Source organism: Scatophagus argus, chromosome 2, assembly GCF_020382885.2.
Source record: "Scatophagus argus isolate fScaArg1 chromosome 2, fScaArg1.pri, whole genome shotgun sequence".
Classification (NCBI taxonomy): Eukaryota; Metazoa; Chordata; class Actinopteri; family Scatophagidae; genus Scatophagus; species Scatophagus argus.
In genome coordinates, this window is record NC_058494.1 from 1,552,954 (window position 1) to 1,578,150 (window position 25,197).

General features: G+C 38.8%; 1 protein-coding gene and 1 long non-coding RNA gene across 2 annotated transcripts in view; one reads left to right on the forward strand and one right to left on the reverse strand.

Moving 5' to 3' along the window:
* Positions 1-23,706, reverse strand: part of vegfc (vascular endothelial growth factor c) — a 75,802-nt gene extending 52,096 nt beyond the window's left edge. The window contains exon 1 of the mRNA XM_046399725.1: positions 23,289-23,706. Coding sequence (XP_046255681.1) covers positions 23,289-23,405 — 117 coding nt within the window. The 5' untranslated portion in view covers positions 23,406-23,706. The remainder of the gene's footprint in view (positions 1-23,288) is intronic.
* On the forward strand, positions 7,290-7,790 carry LOC124064885. Its single transcript, XR_006844330.1, has 2 exons — positions 7,290-7,396; positions 7,526-7,790. It is a non-coding gene; the product is annotated as an uncharacterized LOC124064885 (long non-coding RNA).
* Positions 23,707-25,197: the final 1,491 nt, after the last annotated feature.

Sequence of the window (25,197 nt, forward strand, 5' to 3'; positions counted from 1 at the left end):
TTTGTAATCATTTATATTTTCAATTCAATTCATTTTATTTATATAGCGCCAAATCACAGCAAAAGTTATCTCATGGCACTTTCAAAATACAGCAGGTCTAAACCATACTCTTGAAACTAGTCTTTAATGCAAAGAGAACCAACATTCCTCCTTGAGCAAACACCTGATGACAGTGACAATGAAAAATTGCCTTTTGCAGTGTAATGAACAATACAGATCTTCAGATCTGCAGAATTCTACCTCATAACAGATAAATAACAAACATAATGAATTTATCCTAGATTAAAAAAAATGAATGTTGTTTAATTATAAATGTATTGGCTACTTCTTTTGGAACTAACTTTCTGTAGGTGGATATGATGACACTTATATGCAAAAGCTAGTTTGCATAGGGCAGGAATCATAGGTGTCAGATCATCTGACAAGTTACAAATTAATCTAACTCCATCACCCCATTAAACGTGTGTGCGCGCACACACACGCACACACACAAGCCCTGGGGAAGCAGAGTTTCTGAGTAGTGAAAACAGGAGCTGTATGAGAGGACAGCTGACACATCTATCTGTATCTCTATCTATAGTACGTCATTTAGAGATCTAAACATTTTTTGGATGCCTTCTTGGATGACCTTTATCATTCTTCTGCACTTATGCCTTTAAAATTGAGAAAACATGATGCAGTGCTATGTGGGCTGCCATACATACCAAAAAATAACTGGCCCCTAAGTGCCTCTAAATGGTTAAGTAGTTAATAGTTCCTTGTTTTACTGCAGAGGTGGAGCTGCTTACACTAAACAATCTGTCTTAACCAGGGTTTGGTAATATTTCCCCATGAGCACTATAAGGCATGAACACATTTCTCTGCACTAGTGCCACACTGCATGCAGCTCGTTTTTATTCATTTTGTTGCCTCTGCTCCTCAGACAGCCTTAGGACCCCACTGGAAACAGCAATAGTTATACTGCACTTGAACATTACAATTTGAAATTTATTTATGAATAGCGGCTAAGACTAAAGCCCTTTAAATCATTTCGATGGCTTACCTATGATAGTCTTACCATTTAAACAAACAAAAAATATATAAAATGACGCTGTGATGCTGGAACTTTCAAAGGAGTCTGCACAAGCACAAAAGTGAGTTCATGAACATGATTCATATCCGTAATTTCACGGCGCAATCTGACTGAACCCAACACAAATTACAGACCAAATCTTGAGGACCCAATGTTATCAGGTTGCTTTCACACCTAATCTATTTTCATAATGAGATATCTGTGTATTTATGCAAAGCAGATGGAAACCATGATAAATGTGCATGAGTGCGCAGGATTTTCCCTGATCAGTTAAAACTGTGGTCACCTGTGCTTGTATCTTCCAGGTGTAGTTCATTAGGTCCATTAAAAAAAAAAATGTGACATCACCACAGTGAGCTGCCCTGTACTATAGCTGTATGGTTCCTCTTTTTTCACCATTTGCCATTATTCATATCATTTAGTCTAATAATTTTGCTAAAGATTATTTCTTCATGAGCTTGTTGTGACACCAGCAAACATTAACAGACCAGCTGCCTGACACTGAATTTGATTTATTTGAACTGTCCTATCAATGAGCCACTTGTCAGTCCATATGACTTCATGTTTAATACTCTTAGTTTCTTTGTAAATAAGCCTGTGAATATTCTCATTCATCCAGGTCATGGTTATCTCAAGGAAATTCAATCGAAAGCAACTGGACTTAGATATTTGTCTTTGAAGGCGTTTCACCTCTCATCCAAGAGGCTTCATCAGTTCCTGCTCGCTTGACTAGGCTGGGACTAGTCCAACTAGCTGGTGTGGAGATCCAGGTATTTAACCTCTGTGGAGGCATTCACCACTGCCCATGTGAATGTCTCCACAGAGGTTAAATACCTGGATCTCCACACCAGCTAGTTGGACTAGTCCCAGCCTAGTCAAGGATGAGAGGTGAAACGTCTTCAAAGACAAATATCTAAGTCCAGTTGCTTTCGATTGAATTTCCTTGAGATTTCTTTGTAAAGTCAGTGTGAACACGAACTGAGCTAGAATTAAAAGGCAGTGTATCCATTTCAGGTCGTTCTTCTATGCAGCGACTATCAGCAGGATGGTTCCCCCTTGTGATCAGGGTCCTGCTCAAGGTTTCTTCCTGTTAAAAGGGTGTTTTTCCTTGCCACCGTCTGCTTGCTCGGGGGTTCAGGCTCTGGGTCTCTGTATAAATAAATTGAAATTGAAATTGATTCCAAACCAAATGAACTGAACTACAGGTGGAAGTGTGCCCTCACAATGTCCCTGCAGAGTATGTCCTACTGAAATACACTGTATATAACAAGACAGTAGTTCCCACTTTTTCATGTCAAGGACCCCTCAGTTAAGATTCAGTTTCAGATTTTACTTTTAAGTGTTTTATCACAGTGTATGCAGCCCATGACCAAAATAGTCATACATTATTACTTTTGGATGTGAGTATAATGAAAATAAGTGATTCCCCTTTTTTTGGAGACTCCTTGAAACCCCATTCAAGAATCAGTGAGTATCCCGACTTTGAAAACCACTGCAAGATAAAGGAAACGGTGAGCTACCAACTAAAAGTTTCACCAATTGTTTAACTATACTCTTCGTCAGTTGCCCGAATCTGATAGATGTTGTACTGCATTTGGACATTGGCAAGTAATTCTTTTTTTCTTTATAAAATTCAATCACTGAGACCTTGGTGCATGACAAAAAAAAAAAAGATTAAAACCAGGATAGCCATCTGCTCATTACACACCAGAAGAACTAAATTAATTAAATCACTGACAATTTCTCCTGGCTGGCTGAGTTTTGCCACTGGCCACAGTTTATTCTTTATTCTTCTTTGACAAATATATGGCAAGTGTAATGAAGGTCCTTTCATTACTAATGTTCCTAGCATTTCTTCTCATTTTGTGGTATTGGTAGTTTGGACCGAATGTCTGCACCTAACCTCTGCCTCAAGCCTGTTTTGAAGTCCATCCACTACATGGCCATCCTAACAGCAAGTCTATGTGAATGTTATCTGACTTCCTGTCCTTCATTACTTATATGTCAAAATCCACACAATCACTCTGACAGGAACAACATTACTGTTCGCTATAAATTATGCCGTCTCACTCACACACACACTGACTGGCCTTTGTGTTAGAGGCCAGTCAAACAGACAGATTGAAGCAGTCTATTGTATTTTACAGCCTGTGTAACTCTGTTTACAGCCACTGCAGTGATAACACACGCAACACTCCATTTCCTTCTGGAAACAATGTCCTCATGTGTTTCTAAATGCATATGCATATTTTGCGATTTACCTCTGCACAGATTTTTTTTTCTACATGCGTACTGTATGTCCTGTCTGGGTTTCCTTTTGTGTGTGTGTGTGCGCACACATCTGCATGCGTGTGTGAATGTGTGTGTTTCTCTGTCTCCGAATGTGTCCTGTCTCAGTTTCCCCTGATTCTATATGTTGTATGTGTGTCTGCTTGTGTGTTTGGACTAGTGTTTTCACACACACACGCTGTCCCTTCACGTGGGAAAGAGCTGTGTCTCTTACGTCACATCAGCAGCAGCAAGAACCCGAAACAAACAATTGAGAATGCACCAGTTCTAAGTACGACCCTGCTGTCACCTGACTGGAGTGACCACATTCACCAACTCGCTCTTTCCTGCTATTGATGTTTGAAGGCGTGAAGGTTTTAAACACTATTGGAATGTCACCACTGACTGCCAGACTAATCAGAACATTTTAATATAGTTGGCAGCATATTAAAGCCACCTTATTGATGGTTTTACATGTTTTAGCTTATTAAGTTCAAACTGTGCACATAAATTGCTGCGATTTTCAAAAGCAGGATGTAACTTTTTAGATCGATGTCCAAATGTAGAGGCAGCCATTCATAGCTCATTTCAGTTAACCATAAAAAAAATCTACTTTCTAGAGGCTTGAACCTCTCAGTCATCCATCACAGAAAACAACTCAAAATATCTAATTCTGTGTTATGTTACAGGCATGAGGTATTTCAGCAATAATAAAGGAGCAGTGGTGTGCAGTCATAGTGGGCAGTTCATTATGAAAGATTATATGATATCTTTAATCAATTTTTCATGTTCATACTTTTAGGAATTTTATATGTTGTATTTGTTGTATTATATGTTGTATTTGAAATTTTCATTATTCACAATTTGTTATTCACAATTACACATATTGTTGTTTAAAAAGTTTTCCACAGCTTTCTGCTGTGGAATGTATCCATTGACATATCCATTGATTAAATCTGATAGCTCTACTTGTGACAGTCTGCTCGAGGCATATTAGCTGATTTATGGCCTAATTAATGCGTACTATATTTTATCTATACATGTGTAATATGAACAGTCACTGCTTTGTTAACTGAATGAAGACATATGGCACATTGTCACTCATTACCCATGCAAACATACACTGTATGTTTCCGAGACAAACAATAGATCACGGACAGAATGAAAAGGATAAAGTGAACTGGGATCATTCTTGTGCCAACAAGAGACTGTTCTCAACCGGTCAGGGCAGATGGCCGCCCATCTTGAGCCGGGGTCTGCTCTGAGGTTTCAGCCTTCTAAAAGGCAGTTTTTCCTCGCCACTGTCGCCAAGTGCTTGCTCAAGGAGGAATGTTGGGTTCTCTGTATTACAATTCAATTAAAGAGTTTGGTCTAGACCTGCTCTAATTGGAAAGTGTCATGAGATTGAATTGGCACTATATAAATAAACTGAACTGAAAATTGAATGGAATCTGAAAACAGTGACATCAGTCAGTTGTTCAAACCACCATTAAAGCCCTGTGATGATACACAATCACATACATACACAATACACAATAACGATACACAATTTCGTGATGTAAACATTCTAAACTCAAGATCAGGAGATCTCAGTAGATCAGCACAAACCATTAAGGAATATCAATTCTTAGAAATAAAAATACAAGTAAAATAGTGGAATCAAAATAACTGAGGAAACTGAACACAGTGGCAAAAGTACCACTATTGTAGTTCATGTTAACAGGCAAGAGGTCATCGTTTTTGATTATTTATTTAATTTATTTTTGTTTTTGTTATTTCGGCATGGCGTTCTAAATTTCATAAACAGCTTTCCAGCTATAACACCTTCCCCCCTTTTGTGAAGGCTTTCCAAAAGACTTTGGAGTGTTTCTGTGGGAATTTTTACCCATTCATGCAGTAGAGCATTTGTGAGGTCAGACAGTGATGTTGGATGAAAAGGCCTGGCTCGCAGTCTCCATTCCAGTTCATCCCAAAGGTGTTGGATGGGGTTGAGGTCAGGGCTCTGTGTGGGCCAGTCAAGTTCTTCCACACCAAACTCATACAGCCATGTCTTTACGGACCTTGCTTTGTTACAGTCATGCTGGAATAGAAAAGGGCCTTCCCCAAACTGTTGCCACAAAGTTGGAAGCCTAGCATTGTCCAAAATATCTTGGAACTTAATTTGCTGAAGCATTAAGATTTTTCTTCACTGGAACTAAGGAACCAACCCCCATCCCTGGAAAACAGCCCATTCCCAATACTTTTGTACTTGTAGTGTAAGAGATCTTACTAATGGGTCTCTTGATTTGTAGCTGAGAGTCTCCCCTACAGGTGCAGTCATGTTTTTGACATTTCTTGGTAAAGTAATCTTGGAGATTATTTATACACAGTTCTTTGCTTATATTAACACTTGAAGTTATGCATAATTTAGGGTGTGCCCTAATTTATGCCTAGCAGAGACAGCTGCTAGCAGCTGCTTTCTGATCCTGTCTCTGCTCCTCCTTCATTTCAACTAACTCGAGTCACTTCAATCACTTGACCTCTCGTTTGTTTTGTTTGTGGTGTTGGTGTCTTTTGTAGCATTTTTGGATTAGTCAAGAGTTAGTCCCAAGATGGCCACCACAATGTGTGTGTGTGTGTGTGTGTGTGTGTGTGTGTGTGTGTGTGTGTGTGTGTGTGTGTGTGTGCGTGTGTGTGTATTGGGGGGGGCTGCAATTGCACTAATTTCAGAAATAGTTCATCTTGGCTTGGATTTTATCAACATTCAACAAGAATGTATGTATCCAGATGACAGTCCTTGTGTGTTTAACGGGGCAGTACCAAGAAAAAGGAGAGCAGAAGGGAGAAAAGAATAACAAGAACAATTTGTTCTTAAGACCCCCATGCATCTCACTGTTTTGATGAGACTCTTGCATAACTTCATCTATAACTGATGATTCAAGACAAATCTTTCAAAGTAAGAATCAGAATCAGAATCGTCTTTATTGCCGTCTTTATTGAGGTTTCACATTACTAGGAATTTGTCTTGGTGATTGGTGCATACATAGAACGTAATGAGTAACATATAATATTAGAATAAAATAAATTAAAATAGAATAAGGTAAAACAAAATAAGATAAGTAAAATAAATATGGTTCTGGAGGTAGTCCCAAAGTGAGGTAGTGCAGGGTGGAAGTGTAGTGCAAGTAGGTGAGGTAAACAGTGCAAATGAACAGCAGGTGGATAATGACATAAATCAGTGCCTGTAATGAAGTAAGTACTGAAGTGTTCAACAGTCCAACAGCAGAGGGGAAGAAGCTGTTCTTGTGGCGTGAGGTTTTGGACCGAATGGACCGTAACCTCCTGTCTGAAGGGAGGTAAGAGATTACCTTTAAACATAACTTTCAGTACTATTTCAATTCAATTCAACTATAAAGCCCTGTAGAATAAATGTATAATATCATTATGTTCCAACAATCTACTATTTAGTATGACAATGAATTTTGATACATCTCATAAAATTGTAGCAGAAGTCTCTTCAGTATGGCACTTACTTTGTTGTTTCCAGCACACATTTACCCACTTACTAAGAAACTATTGATAACTGGCATTATTGGTCAAAACTGCAACCACATCCATAATTGAACCTGATACTGTATGTTGAGAAAGACAAACAGTATCTTGATAAAGTATCTGGTATCATTATAGAAAATCTTTGCATCCTTAAAATTGTTACTCATCAGACAAACTGATAAAACATTCAAGTGGGTGATTATAACGTCCGACACATACATCTTTACCCATGAATGCAATAGAATTTTTAATTTGGTCCGCTGCTCTTATACATCACAAACCAAAGTGCATCAGAGTTTGCTTGAAACTAAATCACAAGTCATATTAGTCCTGTTTCTATAGTCCATATAAGAGCTCGACTGACAGCTTTCTGTTAGGATTTGTCTACTTTGTGTTCTCATTTTGGTTTGTACCTGTCTGGTTTGTGTGTCTACATGTGAGCTGGGTATGGTCTCCTGGTCATTCCTGCCTACTCACCTGCACAGCTGAGTCTTGTCACCTAATCAACTCCACCTGCTTCCTGAGGTATTTAAGGACCAGCTCATTGATTGACTTGCTGCTAGATTGTTCAGTTCCAACACTAGATACTGATATCAGCCCTTTCAGTTTTTGTGCTCTTTGCATTTTGGTAATTTGGATTTCCTTGTACTTCAGTTCCAGTATTCACTCTCCAAGATCTGCTCCACACCAGGCTCTGCCAGCAACTCATTCCCTAAAGATTTCCCTGTGGAGTCAATGCTTCATCTCCTGAAAACTGAACTCTCTAACCATTTCCTGCTCTCCCTGGAAGATTCACACAGCTCAGTCCCAGACTGTTAAATCAGCAGTCTCAGACCTCGTACAGACTCCAAGTGTCTCCTTCAGATAAGAACTGTTGTAAGTTACACTTTTTGTGAATAAAAAAACTGTTCAATTTTAATTGTACTGGCATCTCAGTGTTTATGCCCTGAATAGTGGGGCCAGATTTAAATATTTTAGCCACTAGAGCACAACACTTTTATGCCAGCGTAGAAATATCTAACTGGTAAACCCATCAGTGTTTGATGAAATTAAACAAGTGAGGCAGAAAAGCACCCTTTAGATATGAACATTTTAGGTATAGAATACTAAGCTGTGGATGATAAGCAACGGGGAAAAAACAGCAGGCAGCAGCAGGCGTCATACAAATATAAACATGAATGTGCCAGATGAGAAGTCAGACAGTCAAGACAGCTATACACACCAGGCAGTTTGGGTGATATTCGTCATTATAAGGCTGCACAGAGCTTGAAACTAGAGAACAATGTTCTACTATGTGATGTCAGCAGCTGACACTCATCACCTCTGTTTGGGGTCTCCACGTCTGAGGATTGCCTGAGATTTTTAACCACTAAAGCTTTATCTTACTGTAACTCTGCAGGAAAGAGTCCCTTTGCTGAACTGTCTAGCTGTCTAAAATCAAACAGATAATGTATATTAGTGCTGACCATTTTTTGAGTTTACTGTGTTCACACTTAAATATCCAGTTAAAGTGTTTAAAAAGCTTATGAGGCAGAAACCTTATTCATCTTTTTGCATTTGATCATTTTATGCTGCTAAATCATCTATGAACTACATCTGCCTTCAAGTGACTGGAAATTTAAAGCTAATTTTGTTAAAGCATGAAAATAAATCTACAAGTTCAATGGGGTTTGACCAATGTGAAAAATTTCTGTCCAATCTATTAATCAAGTCAACCACCAGACTGTAACACAATACTAAATTTCACTAATAGGCACGCTCGACTCAGCAGCAGCTCACACTGAGGCCATACATAGGAAAGTATTTTTCATATTTTACATCAACCTTTCTTCACTTATCTGTGCAAAATAAGAGAAGTTGAAATATAATTCAAGTGACTCATTAGAACATTAAAAAAATACATTGTTCTCATCTACTCATCTACAAATAGTTTCCTGAACAGGGACCAAGCATAAATACACACTGGCAACAGATGCAGAAAAATGTTTAAAAAAATTAGAAAGATTATCCATTTTTGCAACAAAGTTTAAAAGAATCATGAACAGCATTTTCCAAAGAGGAGGCAGAGCTAGCGAAACACTGCTAGAGGAAAACTATGAACACAGATGGTAAAACACTTGGAAAAGACCTGTCAGATGCTCAAACACACAACACATCAAAGGAAATCCAGGAATCCAAGGAGAATCCAAGGAAATCCACTTCATTATATACAGCCATCTATGATTTTGTTAACTGCTGTTGTTCTAGTAACTTTAGCTCATTGGAAACAGCAACAAATATATATATGTATATATATATATGTATATATATTATACTCTCTATGTATATGTATATCTATATGTCATTTCAATTGTAAAAAATAAGTCGCCAAATATGTTGTACTACTGCTGCAAATTAGGAAGCTGTTCAAAGATCTGGGAGCTGCTGAAGGAGCTTATTCAACTTGAAAGAAAGTGTTGGAATATCAGCACAGTGTTAGACTAAATCAAAAATATACACTGATCAGCCCCAAAACAGCCCTGACCCTGAGTTTAACATTTTACTGATCACATTTAAATTTAAACATTTAAACATCTGGGTCAGGCTTCAAGTTATATAACAGAGTTGCTGACCCCCTATGAGCCAGCCCAAAGCCTGAGGTCCTCGGTGGGGACCTTCTGGTCATTCCAAAGTCGAGGTTAAAAACTAAAGGTGACTGGGCTTTTGCTGTCGGGGGGGGGGGGGCGTTATTAATCACTCCACCAGACCAACAAATTTTTGACGCCAGTCTGTCTGAGGGGGAATCAAACGGGCGATCTTCAGGTCGCAAGCCGCTTCTCCTCTACGACCTTTGACACGGGTCAGCATGGGCAACCTGACTGGTCTGCAACTACGCGCAGCCCCATATACAACAAACTGTGATGCACTGTGTGTTCCGACACCATTGTGTCAGAAACAACAAGTTCTTCTATTGGATCGGACAACATGGGCCAGACTTTGCTCCCTACATGCATCCGTGAGCCTTGGCCGCTGATGACCCTGTCACTGATTCACCGGTTTTCCTTCCTTGGACCACTTAAGGTAGGTCCTGACCACTGCAGACTGGGAACAGCCCACAAGAGCTGGAGTTTTAGAGATGCTCTGACACAGTCGTCCATCCATCACAGTTTGACCCAAAGTCACTCAAATCCGTATGCTCAAACATCAGCTTTAAATACAAAATGCTCACTTGCTGCCTAATATATCCCACCCATGGCAGGTGTCACTGGAATGAGATAATCTGTGTTATTCACTTCACCTGTCAGTGGTAGTAATGTGATGGCTGATCGCTGTAAATCACTATCAAAAGTAATAATAATAAAGAAAACAGCTGAGGCCAGCCACTGCAGCACTTGGCTGTCTTATCCTAAGAAGTAAAAGAAAAAGCACTGGTATTTGTTATCTTGTTGTGCTCATCACTACCACAGTGTTTGCTATATTATATTTCCCCTAACTATTATGCATTTCACATGCTATTGATTTCATACTAAAGTTCCACTGGCAGATATAAATACATTTGTATATATAATATGAAGGGAAACACTGATAAGAGACCTTTAGGTCATCAGAATCACAATCAGAATACTTTATTGATTTATTTGATGCTTATATATATATATATGGTGTATAGACAGATAGATGGATAGGTGTGTGTGTGTGGGCGTATGTTATACTGAGGAGTGTGTGTATTTATGTGTGGGTGTGTGTGTGTTACAAAAGCATCTGAAGTCTGCTTTTCTTTGCCAAACAAACCACTATCTTGGTGGTCTCACCAAGAGTCACTAGTTTGTGTTTTCCTTCTCTTTCTGTGTGTGTGTGTGTGTGTGTGTGTGTGTGTGTTCGGGTTAAAAATTCATCATGGCTATGTGTTTGTTTAGCCTTACAATCAAGTGTTTGATCGTGTGTCTACCATGGCACACAAACAAACACAGACTCACTCACACACACTCACACACACAGTTTACAAGTGAAACCGCAGTATGCTGTATCAAACAACAATTGCTGATGTCATTCACTACTCCACGAGATGTTTACAGCATAAAACAGCTTTAGACATGAAAAAATGTCTGCCAACAGTAAACCGTTGGTGACTCTGATTATGGAGGCTGGAAATAGTTCACTCTGCCGTGTCATCTCTCACGTAACAAGAAAGCTAATATCTGCATTTCAAAGAAATTAATGTGTAGAACCACCATCAGGCTTTTCATAGGACAACACGTTCAAAATCCATCATCATAACGTTTTCTCAAAGTGAAAAAGTCATGTTTTTAATGATGCCATCGTTTTTCCTGATGCGCTAAACCATGATGATGTTGTCTTCTTTGGCCCTAACCAATCAGCAGTGAGTGGTTTCTGTCTCCATGTCCATTTCACTCAGTTAAAGAGACAGTTCACCCCATAATCAAAAATCATTTTTACCTGTGGTGCTTTATCTATCTGGCTTTCGGGTAAGTTGCCTTTTCTTCAATATATGTAATTCTATTCCACAGTTATTGCCAATTTCTGTGGTCACTTTTTCTGGTATTTTTCTAGTTAGCTAGCAAGCTATCCATGCCATGAGATTTCTTTTCTTACACTGCTAGCTTACTCCAACACTGCTGTTAGAATTGGATTCAGTGATCTGGAACAAGGCCACTGGTGCACAACACTGGATTAGTATTCATTGTTACATTTTTTTGCACATGCACCATCATTTTTTTTGTTTTGTTTTGTTTAGGTGGTAAAAATAAACTAGTGGTAAGCATATTTGCACCCATGGCCACAGTGTAAACAGGAACTACCATTAGGTAAATCAGATGATGGTGATGATGGTGCCAGTTTGCCTAAATGCAAAAAAACATCCATGCTTAAAGTGTGGTTTAAGTGGTCCAAAGCCACATCACATTTCCTAATTACTTCCCCCAAAACATTGTTGGAACTAAGTTCCAAACTTAGAGCATGACTCAGTTTTGCTAAACATGACCCATGCAGGAATCTGACTCTGAGACTCTGTGAAAGATGCTGAGATTTCCTCTGCTCGTGTAAATCCACAGACTTTGACAATGCTCTCATATACGCCTCCATACACATGCGGGTTATATATCTATCTATATCTATATATATTATATATATATTATATATATATATATATATATCATATATATATTATATATATGTGTGTGTGGATATCAATATATAAATAGAGAGAGAGAGAGAACATCTGCAACTCCTTAAAGAAATAAAAAAAATGTTATGGTAAATAATTTAATAACTTAATGGTAATTTATAATATGGCAGATAGCACGGTGTAGTTGGAGAAAGAGACTACAGAGAATTACAGAGTAAAACAGATGATTAGATTAGATTAGATGTTTGATCAATGCCTGAGTGTGTAAACTGAGTCATTTAAGAACCAAGAAATGAATTCTAGCACTTACTTAAGTAATAAATAACAGTCTAAGGAAAGGTTCACAAACAAAAGATGAAGTGCATGAAGACAGGACGACTTGCAGTGAAGAGAACAAAGCAAATAAGAACAATCAAGATGGAAAACTTCTACACTCTAAAAGGTTATACAAACAGCTGTAAGCAGCAGCATGTCACAAACTACACCACAGAGAATCATTATATTCCACAAATCATTATACTGAAAATTATTAGTCATTTAACCGAACAGCAATTGAATAAGTTGCTACGAGCTGTGCCACCATCATCACAAATTGACGCTGGTTCAGAGGGCACCTGCAAGGGAAGACATTTCCTTTTATTTAGTCATATTTCCTCTCATCTTTTCATTTATCTCTTCCTGTCTCAAGTGAGAGGTACTAAAGATGGAAGATAAAGAGGAAACCCAAAGAAAACGGAAAACAGCCTACTCACAGCTGAAGGCTGAAAAACATGGCCAGACACAACCAAACAATGGCTACATTCTATTCACATGTTCCAGTGTTAAGGCTCGAGCACTCCAGTGAGACGGACAGAGAGTGAGCCTGCATTTTATTGCTAATTATTAATTACTTGTTACTGTATTAGGCCTCAATCCAGCTAAAGCTCCTTTTTTATTAAGCAACAGGATCAGCCCTAATCTGTTCTCTATGTTGTCTACATAGGACAGATTGAGTAAAAAAAGTTGAGAACACAGGCAGACAAAAGAAAATTTGTGTCACATACATGAATCTTAAATTGTTGTATAATTGTATGTATGAATCTTAAACTACCTGAGAGCATCACCATGAAGGAGCATAGGCAGGAAACATATTTACTGTATGTAAATATATAGTGTATAAACAGAAGATATAGTGGAATCACAGTGCTAGATAGTGCATCATGTTTTCAGTTGAACAAATTGCTAAATCACATGTTTTCAGCAGAACAACTGCCTCCTGGCCTCTCAGCTAAGAGAATCTCACTTCATTATGCATTCTGTCCTCACTGACCCTCTGTCACCCACCATTCACTCCTATTCACGGCTTGCCCACCTCCCATTCAGACCCACACAGACTCACACAAAGTGTGTCAACGGGTGAGGTCTGCAGGTCAGTCTTTGGAGGGTCCAACACCACCAGGTCAACCTTCAGATGTCAAAATACTCTGAATGAGCCCTCACGTCCTTTGAGTTCAAAGAGCAGCAAAAGTCAAAAAGCCCTGAATTAATACTGCTTGGTCAAAATGAGTCCCAGAGGACTGAATCACACAGAAGGCATAAAGCTTGTTTTTTTAAAAAAAAAAAACAAAAAACAAAAACAAAAAAAAAATGAATATTTGTAAAGATGGTAAAGAAGATATTCACAGGCTCATTTGTAAAGATGCTGAAATAATGCATTTAAATTTTTACAAGATCACTTCATTTATGAAGGAATGTTTACATGTTTGTACTTTACTTATTCATTTATTTATTATCACCAATTTTTACTGTAGAATGAATAATTGAATCTAATTGATCTAACCAGCAAACTAATGTTAGCAATGCACTTTTCTCTGGTAAATTTTTGTTTGGTAGCTCGTTCAACAAGTTTAAGCGCAGGACTAATCTGTGGCTCTTGTGTAGCAGACTGCTGTCTTGCTCAGCGAAATCGTCTGCTCTGTCTATGAAAGTAGATCTAAAAGAACTAAAAGGAGTACTCAAGTAACTCAATGAAAATTTATAACTATATTCAGTGCCCTGAATTTGTACAAATGATTATTACTGATGCATAACACTGTGGAGACTGTGGATGTAAAGTGATGGCACAGATTGCAGAATGCAAGAAGAGAAAAACAAGGGAGACAGACCAGAGAAAAATGCCAGAAAGTATCCAAAGTCTGGCATAATTTCAAGCTGAAACAAAAAAAAACTCTGTACAGTTTTTCTATTTTAAAATCAAACTATCCTATCACCGTAAGATGACAACAGTGCTTATAGCATCGCTGCTGAGAGACTCCAGTCTATACTTGCAGTCCACAAAGTTTTGTACCTTCAGCAGACAGATGGTTTGTGATAATGAGAAGCCATTTTGAATAGAGCAGCTATATGCTACCAATCACACTGCGCACATGATCAGTTTCCTCTGACAATCAATATCCCATACATAGAGTTAGAAAAGCACTTTGTACAGTGACAACTGTAAAAGTATCACAAAATTTTACACTTTTACTTATGTAACCAATCGAACAGTGTTGTTGGTGACAGAGTGGTTAGTACAGAGAGAGTGTGTATCTTTAAATAAATTTAAACCTTAACCCTTTTCTCTGACATCAGCTACCCACTGAAATATCATTAGGCTCTCTTCTGCTGCCAGCAGCAGAGAGCGAGGAGTGTGATGAGGAGCTTTAAGCTGATTAAAATGATTAAGCATATACGATCATAAAATCCGGAGATCATGACTTCTTGAATTGTATTCAGGATTGAATTCATTAACTGATGATCAATATATTAAAACAATTTCAGTTTCAATTCAACATTATACCTTAATTTCTGAATAAAATGTACTGAAATGAAAGTATATGTGACTCGAAAACACAATTTATAATTTTGGGAAAGGAAGTATAAGTAACCCCAAGGCACTTGGTCTCCATCAACGGTGATTAAAGATGAATACACACACCTCTGTACAGGTGTCTTTCTAGACAGGACTTAAATTACAGAAGGTCCAACAAGTACAGTACAAATGAGGTAACTGGGGCTGTACTAGGGGAAGAAAAAGAAAAATCGCCATTCAAACTCGACATCTGTGCATTGTACTGTCAGGAAATTTTTCATTGGCTGCCAATAGATGCAGGCTGTTAAATTTACATGAATACAAGATAAAACCTCAATAGTGATCTGGGTGTAAATGAATAGATTTATGCAAAGTACAAGACACTTTCAGACCAATAAATAGCCCTACATTAAAGGAAGAGCAAGAGGATGAAGGGTCTGAGAGGTTTATCAGATACCAAAACACTGTTTAGAAATACTGTTACTTAATACTGTTAATACTGTTACAGTAATTACTTAAAATACTTTTACGACACTTTTCACAATGACAATCGTCAAGCAAGTCAAGATAATTTACTGGGAATGTACACTTGCATATTGAACAGACCAATGTAGCACCAACAAAAATTGAACCAGTTTCTAATTTATAGCTGATATTGTCAGAGGGTGCTTTTAGTGACAAACCTACAAAGAATTATTCTCAGTTCAGCATTTTTGCATCTTTGTGCAAACAGCAAGGAAGAATAATGGCACAATATTCCTGCCTTGAACAGGGTGTACAGTGTGTGTGAAAGTGTGAAACAGCAGATTCTGAGGTCCTGATTGATATCTTCAAGCTGTCACTTCCTGAAGGAGTGTTCCCTACATACTTTGAGAAACCACGTTTATCGTGCAAGTGCCAAAGCCCTTAACCAAAATTTACTTACCTCTGGCCACTCAACCCACACCATCATCAAGTATCCCCCCATCATCATGAAGCATCCACACTGCACTCCTTCCAATTTAACAACACCTACACAAGGATGGTGTCTGTCACCTCCAGTTCAACTTTCAACACTTTCATTCTCTCCAAACCAATCACCAAACTCACTGACCTGGACATCAACACCTGCTCTCTGTAGATGGACACTTGACTTCCTTACTTTGTTAGGTCAGACAACCACACCCTGACCACCAACATTCTAAAGAGCTGAATGTTGAATCCTTACCAATAGTCCTTTTCAACTACGACTGCAAGCCTGTTCATGGTTCTACTACTATTATCATGTAAGCAGCAGCAAGCATTGCGCACTGACAACAACCTGGCCCTCAACACCAAGAGGACCAAAGATGTAATTGTGTCTATAGAAAAGAAGCATCACGTTGCCACCTTTTTCTAGTTGTACACAACTCAAAGGACCTTTCATGGACCCTCAACGCTTCAACTCAGGCGAAGAAGGTTCAGAGGTGAAGTTCTACTGCTGTACAATCAAGAGCATCTTTACCATCTGCATCAAAATATGGTATATGGTATGGAATAGTAAGCACATCTGTATCATGGGGCAGGTGCATTGTAGAGGGAAAAGTAGATCAAAAGTTGCAAGCAAACTTCCACACATATCAAACTTGCTAGATCTTCATCGGTTAAATGTATCTTATTTTGAGTCAGAAATTATGAGGAAGTCAAACAGATTTTTGTGCACTGTGTCTTCTCTTTGTTTCTAGAGGAACATTTGACATCTTTTAGAGTGATATTTGTAGTCAACCACATTGATATCTAAAGCTGGTGTATAGATATCTAAACATTCAGGCGTTCAGTGAGTCTTAGCTGGATTATCTTCAGAGAAATTACAGAAAATTCCTTCAAAATGGCTGCTAATTACACACCACATTCTTCTGCAGACTCCAGGGGGTTGTGAAATGTGGGCAGGAGATACAGACAGACATGGAGGGAGAGAAAGAGAGAGGGAGTGAAGCAGTTAGGCAGAGAATAAATAGAAACTGAGAGATTATGTGGTGTCTGGGTCGGGGTAAAGGCTGAAGAAAGAGAAAAATAACAGTGAAACATTGATATTGTGCTATTCTTAGTCATCTTCATCATGATGAAGTAAGAATGATGGAGCAATATAAGTCCACAGAGACTGCGAGAGAGACATTGAGACAGACTTGGAAAAACAGAGAGAGAGAGAGAGAGAGAGAGAGAACAAGAGGGAGAGCAAGAGGTGTTGGCGTTGTAACAAGTATTTCACCATATCCATCTGCATAATTTAGAGTTCAGGGTCATCTACAGATTACATGAAGGTTGGAAACTTTTTGGCATGCTACAGTGCCCTGCTAGAAACCATCATCACTTTACGCCAAGACTGAATTTCAAAGAAAACAATACAATTTGACTTGGGAGAACGATTTCGTCCTAGCTTGGATAGAGTTTCTATCAACATTTCCAGGAGGGAAAACCAAAAGTAACTCATCCCTGAAACTCACACTGTTAATATGTACTCAGATGGGAAATCTAACACTCAACATGAACAAGTGTCCATAAGTATAGAAACAAGAACACCAAGCCAGTTTTTAAATGAGCTCAGCAGGAAAAAGATCTTAAATTTGTGATTTAATAGTATCATTTCGTTATGTAAAAACTGGCAAGCTTTTCTGTTTGGAAAGTTCAAGTATTAAACATCGCTGATTACTGAATCAGTCACAAAAAAACAGATGGAAATAACCGCATACGCACCTTTCATAAGGTGAAACCAATTCAAAACCAGGCTATAATGTTTTAGATTACTTACTTCCCCTCAACCTCAATATAGACACCATTGTCTGAAATAGGTGGAAACCAGTGGGTGTACATAGGGTAGGAAGAACACATTCATTAATCTGAAAAAAATCTAGAAATATAAAACAGTACAGTACTTTGAAGTGGAAAGACAAGAACACTGAAGGAGTATTGGAGTAGTAGAAAATGGAAGGCCAAGGGAATACTCAACAGGGGAGTTGCAGTCTTCTCTTTTTTCTCACCAAAGAACTGCATTCATATACAATAGATTTACATTTATTCATATATTGTGGAGGAAATTAAAAGCAGCTCTGATCAATATTTCAACTGAGCAATGAATTAAATAAGTACATGTAATTTGAGGGTCACTTGGGGTCACTCAGAGGAACTAACTCGCACATTCAACTCTATAGTTCCCCTCAGGCCTACAAAGAGCAACAGGGTCAAAGCACAGTGGCAATTCCTGCAAGGTTGAAAGTGCTGCAGTGTCAGTGTTTCATTCATCAAGAATTAAGCCAACTTGACTTATTTGGACTAATAGACTGCACATGTAGCACTGATTCATTTTCTCAATAGTTTTACATTTGACAATTGCCAAAAACTGCGCTTCCTTGAATGGCCACTTGAGACTGGTTATAAAAGCAAGTCAGTCCCCTTAGACCTCCATAATAAAATGCCCAGCTTTACAGTAGAAATAAACATATTTACAGCCTGGTACAAAAATGGTTTGGGTCTCTATAGATAATATTCCTGTTGCAGTGACAGCTGATATAAATGGGCTAGTGGGGCTAAGCCCTCCCTACGTTATGGAATAAAGATGAGAAAGTTAATGTTTAAATAACACACAAAAGATTGTTATGCATTTAAGGTTTAGTTTTAGTGAAACCTAAAGTGGCAACAGCACCAAATAGTTAAAAGACTAACACGGGATATCTCTAAATGGGCTTATTTTATGCAGCGCAAGCGCATCAAATATGCTCTTACTTATTTTCTGGGTGTAAATGATTGATGGTTATCATGTTCCACCCTCTTAATTCACTGACCATTTGGGCTGACTTCATGTGGCTCAAATGGTGGCCGATCGGTTCTGACCAATCAGCAGCGAGCTGGCGCTAGTTAAATGATTGACAGGTGTCATTTCATGCCCCGTGATTTACTTGTCAGTTGGGCTGATTTCATTTATCCCAACACCGCTGTAAAAAGAGGAAGAAGAAGAAGAAGAAGAAGAAAAGAAGACGAAAAATGGCGGGCGTTAACATGAATGAGGTGGATTATCTTCTTAATAATCTGTTTTCTTCAATGTCCTATGAGGAAAAAATTGGTCAAAACGGTATGCGTGTGTGCAAGTATATAAATATAATATAAATATATATATTGAGAGAGAGAGAATGTTAGTTTTATTTTAACTTGTAATTCTATGGCTATAGTTTATTTGTTAGCCCACCCAATAAATTTCAGCACCAGCCGCCACTGTCCTGTTGTAATATTTCAGGAATGAATCTTTATGCAGCTCACTCAGTTAAATTATTTTAAGTCTTGAAGTTAAACATAATCAATGGTGTGGTCGTTTTGAGTTATAGCTAGCTGCAAGCTGTCTGTTAGGCTTCACCTCTGCTAATTTGAGTCACTGAACTTGACGTCTTGACGTTGTGTATGTGGTTGGTGCCTTTTGGGGAAATTTTCATGTAAATATTAGATAAATATTATGGCTTGCTGTGCTGTTAAATGTACTAACAGCCTGAAGTCTGTGCTCCACCTCTTTGCCCATTTTTTAATTAGTCAGGGGTCACTGCAAAGATGGAGAAAGCAGACCAAGTCCATGTTTTATACACTCTATGTTAAAGCCCCACAAGCATGATGTTTCTGATATAAGGCTAACAATTTTCCCTGAAGGTTGTGTTCCTGAGCATACAAAATATAAAGACTTTAGAGAATCGTGTATAATGAGTAAATATTTTACAGCAATGGTGACACTTGATAATTGTTAAAAACCCTCCTCTGGGGAACATGAATATCCATGTCAAATTTCATGTATATCAGGTCAGTAGCAGAGAAGATCCTTTACTCTGGGCCAGATTATTGTATAGATGAATGGACACCAACAAGCAAACCTCAGGACCAGACACTAACAAGATAAACATCTGCATCATATCAACCATCTCACACTCAGCTAGGCTGCTGGTATCTGGGCAGACTGACAGTCTGTCACAGACACATTTCCTACGTGAAATTTGAACTATGGAAAAAAATGAGAGCATTGCCACTCAGGAACAAGTAAGAATTGAGGAAACAGCAAAGTGGTGAAATCTATTAATTAAGTTCAATTAATACCTAATTAAATCTAATTTATAGAAAATTTATAAATGAATAAAGCTGTCAAAGGCTCAATGACAACCACAACTTGTAATGAAACTTCTCCACAGCTTGTTTTGTCAACATTTTATGGTTGCACATTTACTCTACTGCTGAGTCTGAGTAGCTATCATAAACTCTTGTAAACAGTTGTTTACAGCAATAAGCTCTGACAAAACCAATGTACCCTACCTGCCCAGCAGGCAGACAAAGTTAGCAACTAGATACTGAACATAGTGGAGTATCTAGCAGCTAAAGAGGCTCAGCAGTTTGTGGTGTTTGATGGAAGAATATCCAACCGGGTTTTTAATACAGTGTGTTAAAATGTAGCACATAGCAACTCTATAAGCCAGTGATATTTGGTGACCATGTGTCTGTCAACTCACTTTTATGTTTTCTCCACTTGGTTGCATAATCGATCTTAGAAATGGCCATAATCCACAGTATATTAGTGCTAAGGACACTCCACTTAGTTATCCCTGCACTTCTAAAACAATGTCGTACTCCCAGTGAACAGCTTGTTTTATTAATCATCAGAAGCAAAGCAGCTGACAACGTATTCCCTTATTATTCTGTACATTCTTCCTCCTGGTCAAACCGGGTGCCTACATAACCCACAATGCAACTTGACTTTCAGCAGTCCAGCTAAATATACAGGTGTTATGCTAGTAGCACCTAATGTAGGCTGCCGAATCAAGCAAAGATGAGGATCAGGTTACAGAAGTCTGGTAAATTTAGTTCTTTATAATTCCACAGAATGGCTATCTAAGCATCATATACTATATACTCTTTAATTTCTGTTTTAAGTTGCATGCTTCATAGATGGCTTTGTTCTGCAGTAACCTGAAATCACACTGAAACACTTATGCATTAGAAAAGCATTTCGAGTGTGGAAAGCAGATTAAATTGTTGTATAAAAACCTCATTCCCATCCTGCTGCATTGACTCCAAATGACCCAAGTTAAAATCTGTTTGAATCTGTTTTCTTATCCTCACACACCTGACAGATGTATGCATTTTTTTTTCTTCTTTTTTTAGCAGACAGCAGAGATGATTAAATTCCTCAGCATAATTGTGAAGGCTTTAAAGGTGAAGGACAGGAGCTGAGAGAAAAACTCATCATTCCAATTAAGAGTCTACTGTGATCAAATGGCTGCATGTTAGTGCTTAGCACTTATCCCCCACTTACACACACACACACACACACACACATACACACTTGACCCCTGTGACACCTGCCTTCATTGGCTCTTTTCTCCAGCTAATTTGGAAACAGTCCTTCCTAATCCTCCCCCCCCCCTCCCCCCCTCCACACCCTGAAAAATGTTTCCCTTCCTCTGTCTCACCCAGTTTCTTTGGCACTTTAGTTCAATGCAAATCTGATGTGCTGGCATCACATTAAAGAGAAGTATGTTTCAATGGTGTATCAATCCAACTCACGTTATAAAACCTGACAGATGGATAATAACTGTTTAACAAAAGCCAGTGAATATCAATGCGGCCCTCTGTGTGTAAAACAATAAACGGCTAATTCATCAGCGTTTGTGTATCTCTCGTTCTCTCTCTCTCTCTCTCTCTCTCTGTGCCCGTGACCTCTCAGATCCCAGGCTCAGCAGTAACAGCTCTGGCTCAACCTTTAATGATATCCTGTGCACCAGAACAGATGATTACAATCAGTTAGGAAAATACACTCCAAGAGAGATCTGGCCTTGGCTTCCTATTTGGAGCAATGGCTGTTACTAACATGCCTTTTGTTTTTATTCGTCCAAAGCCACACATAAACACACACACACACACACACACACACACACACACAAACCGGAATAATGTATTCAATAGTGTATTGAGATAAAACTGATTGAGAGGGAGAAAATACAAGAGCTTAGGGTTTTGGGTTTTTTTTTTCTTCCTTTTTCCTGGCCATGTTTGAACAGATTTGTCATATTTCACATTTCCAAATAATGTGTCGCTTTTTTAGTATATAAAGTAAATTTGCAGTATCTTTCTGGTCATATTGGTTTGTCATGGTATATCACTCTCCAGTCAGAAGCGTTTTTCTTCTACGATTGAATATTTGAGCTTCAGTATGTAGAATGATGTGTGTGTAGAGCCGTGAGCTGTAAGGCTTTTCACATTCATTGCTGAGAGAGGTTTTTTTTTTTTCTGTAATCACTTAAATGTCATTTGAAGAGGCGGAGCCTACACGCATGATTTGTGACATCACAAATAGCTTGAAAGCCAATCCTGGCCCAGCATTCAGCAAACAGAAGTGTGATGGGGAGACCTGAACACGACTGGACATCGTCCAACAGGTGAAATAAAAAATATTTGCATTTTCATATATTCTGGAGCTTTTAATGTGGGAGAAGGAATTGGTACCATTGTCAGACAAACATTAGATCATTTTTACATTTGCTTGAATACATATGTGAAGGAGATCTTTAGATAATTCAGGAAATGGAACACGGATTTTAATATCTCATCTCATTACATATTGTTGAAGTCACAGGTTTGTGTTCTGTTATGTGTTGTACTCGTATATCCGTACTGCACATCTGGCTATCAGGGGCTCAAATGAGATTAAAAGGCTAGGAAAGGAAAAGTCAAAACTGAAGACACCCTGAGCTTTAGTCTCTTGTATAAGCCAAACTCCAGTGCTGTGCCTGAAAATCTAACAATTTAACTTCTCATGAAAGTAAGTAAACCAAACTTGATATGTAGAGAGCCTGAGGGCCCCTTCAATAAACCAGCACTACATGGCAGTGCTGTGAATTTACAACAGGATACAGAACCTCAGCAGGTGGGTCCACTGAGATGAAGTGCTTTTACTTTCCTACACAGGCTGTCCTTACATTCACCTCGACAGTGTTTGTTTTTAACTGAGACAATAAACAGTTCCTTGGTTTTCAGCTGTAGAATCCCCAAGATAACAAAATATTCCTTATTTCTAAAACAGGGCATAGAAGGATCCACAGTCCATCCCTCACCCACACCTTTGCATGCGTAGGATCATCTCAAGATCCCTGACAATCCCTTGATTCCACCCACAAGCCAAATAACGAGTGACCCCCCCCTCCACCCAATCAAGAGTCTCGACACCCCCTGGGCCCCTACGTTACTATAATAGTGAAACAGTAATCATGTAATCCTCCATGGGACTATATTTTGTCGACACTAAGAATCTGACTTAAGAATTAAGCGAATTACCACATAATAATAATAATAATAATAATAATATCATCTCGTGGCAGATTCAGGTGAACTATCAGAAGGACGTGAAGGCTGGCTGCTTTTCTGACAAACAGAGGAGACCAGGTTCACTTCAAATAAATTCTGCTCATTTGTTCTCAACTTACCGGCTTGTCCGTCTGCTCCTGCTCGTAGTAATCATAATAGTCGTTGTGGCTGAAGTCGCTGGCGAGGTTGGTGTAGTGAAGATATGCAAGTAAAAGAGATATTCCCATTAAGTGCATGGCTGTAAAGTTCTAAGTGATTATTATCCGAGGAGCATGGAAATGGAATTTAAAAAACCCTCCCTTGTGTCTGCGCTCCCCTGCTGCTAACACTTCATTTGGTCTCTCTCGCTCTCTCTCTCTCTCTCTCTCTCTCCCTCCCTCTGTGTCTGTCTGTCTGTCTCCTTCTCTCTCCTTTGTCTTTCTCTGTCAAGGTCCAGTACTTGTTCCACAGAGGGACTCCAGTATGAATATGAACTCCGCAGTGAATGAAAACGCGGTCATATGGAAACAGATAAATCCGGTGGGTCAGTGGGGGAGTCTGTCGCGTCAATTGCGACAATTAAACCGTAAAATGACAGGAAAAGGGACTGCCTTCAAAATAAAAGCCTACTACTGACCACTTTTTTTGAGGGCATTAACAGCTGATATCGATAATCGATATTTTCTACTGACCTCTGTCGCCAACTGATGGCAACTGCATCAAGGACAAAATGTGGCAGAGCCCACTCTGTAACGAAAAATCACACAAGATAGGTAACTATGCCTACTGTATATCAAAGAGGGTGGCTTTGGTTGCTTATTATAAGTTATATTATCTGTGATTATCTGAGCGTCATGGACTGTGAAATACAATCTAGTGACTCTTTCCACACATTAACTTTTTGAGACAACACCTCTCAGTATTATCATGATACATTTACCCCAAACACATTTGCATAATTTCACCTTGTACAGAGAGATAGAAATAAGGCTGAATTTGTAGGAAATTTCATGTGTTTGACATTTTTACATTTGAATCTGTTCAGCCTAAAACATATGCATTTATTCAGCAATACTTTTATGCACTCTTTTTGAATTGCTTAGGCTTTGTCCAAATGAAGACTTTTTGTCATTTTATTGAGGAAGGTCAGAACAGAAGTCATACTTTCTGATTCTTTGCTAGCTTCACACTGATCTGCTACTGTACATGTGAGTGAGAATGAAGTTGAGGAAACAAGAGCAGCAGTCAGTCAAACAGGTATAGAGAGAGAGAGAGAGAGAGAGAGATAATGTAAGGCCTTCATCTTTGCAAGCTCCAGATCAGAGTGTTATGCATTGTACACGGTCTTAAAATGATGATTTCATTCGAAAAACATCTGTATAAGATCTGCGAGAGGTTCTTTTTGCCCTTGACATTGATTAATTGCTCATCATTTCTGGCCAATAGGAAATATGATCCATTACTGACACTATAAACTTCCTGAGTAGCCTGCCACACACACACACACACACACAAACTGCACGTCCTCTTATACATATGGTTGTAACCTGCAGGGGTAGGTATGTGTCGTTGCACTGCAGGTCATTGACTGTGGTGGTCTACATCTCTGGAGCCAGAAACTCTCACGCCTCAGATTGACCATTAACCACACACCCAGCAGCATCGTCTTTATACACTCCCTTACGCACTGATCAGACCCTTGCCTAATATTGTGTAGGTCCACCCGGTGCAACCAAGACAGCTCTGACCAATGAGGTATGGACAGAGGACCTCTATATGCAGCATGTGGAATCAGGCACCACTTGACCAGTGAATCCTTTGGGTTCCAAGATGGGGCCCTCTATGTGTTGGGCTTTTTCCAATAAACTTCAAACCTCAAACCTTTATGGTCAGTATATTTTTTACATACGCTGAAATCCTCCTCTGCATTTAACCCATCACTGATTGAACACACACATGCAACATGCAGTGAAACACACAGGAGCAGTGGGCTGCCATTTCAGGTGCCCAGGGAATTGGGGGGGGTTAAGTGCCTTGCTCAAGAGCACA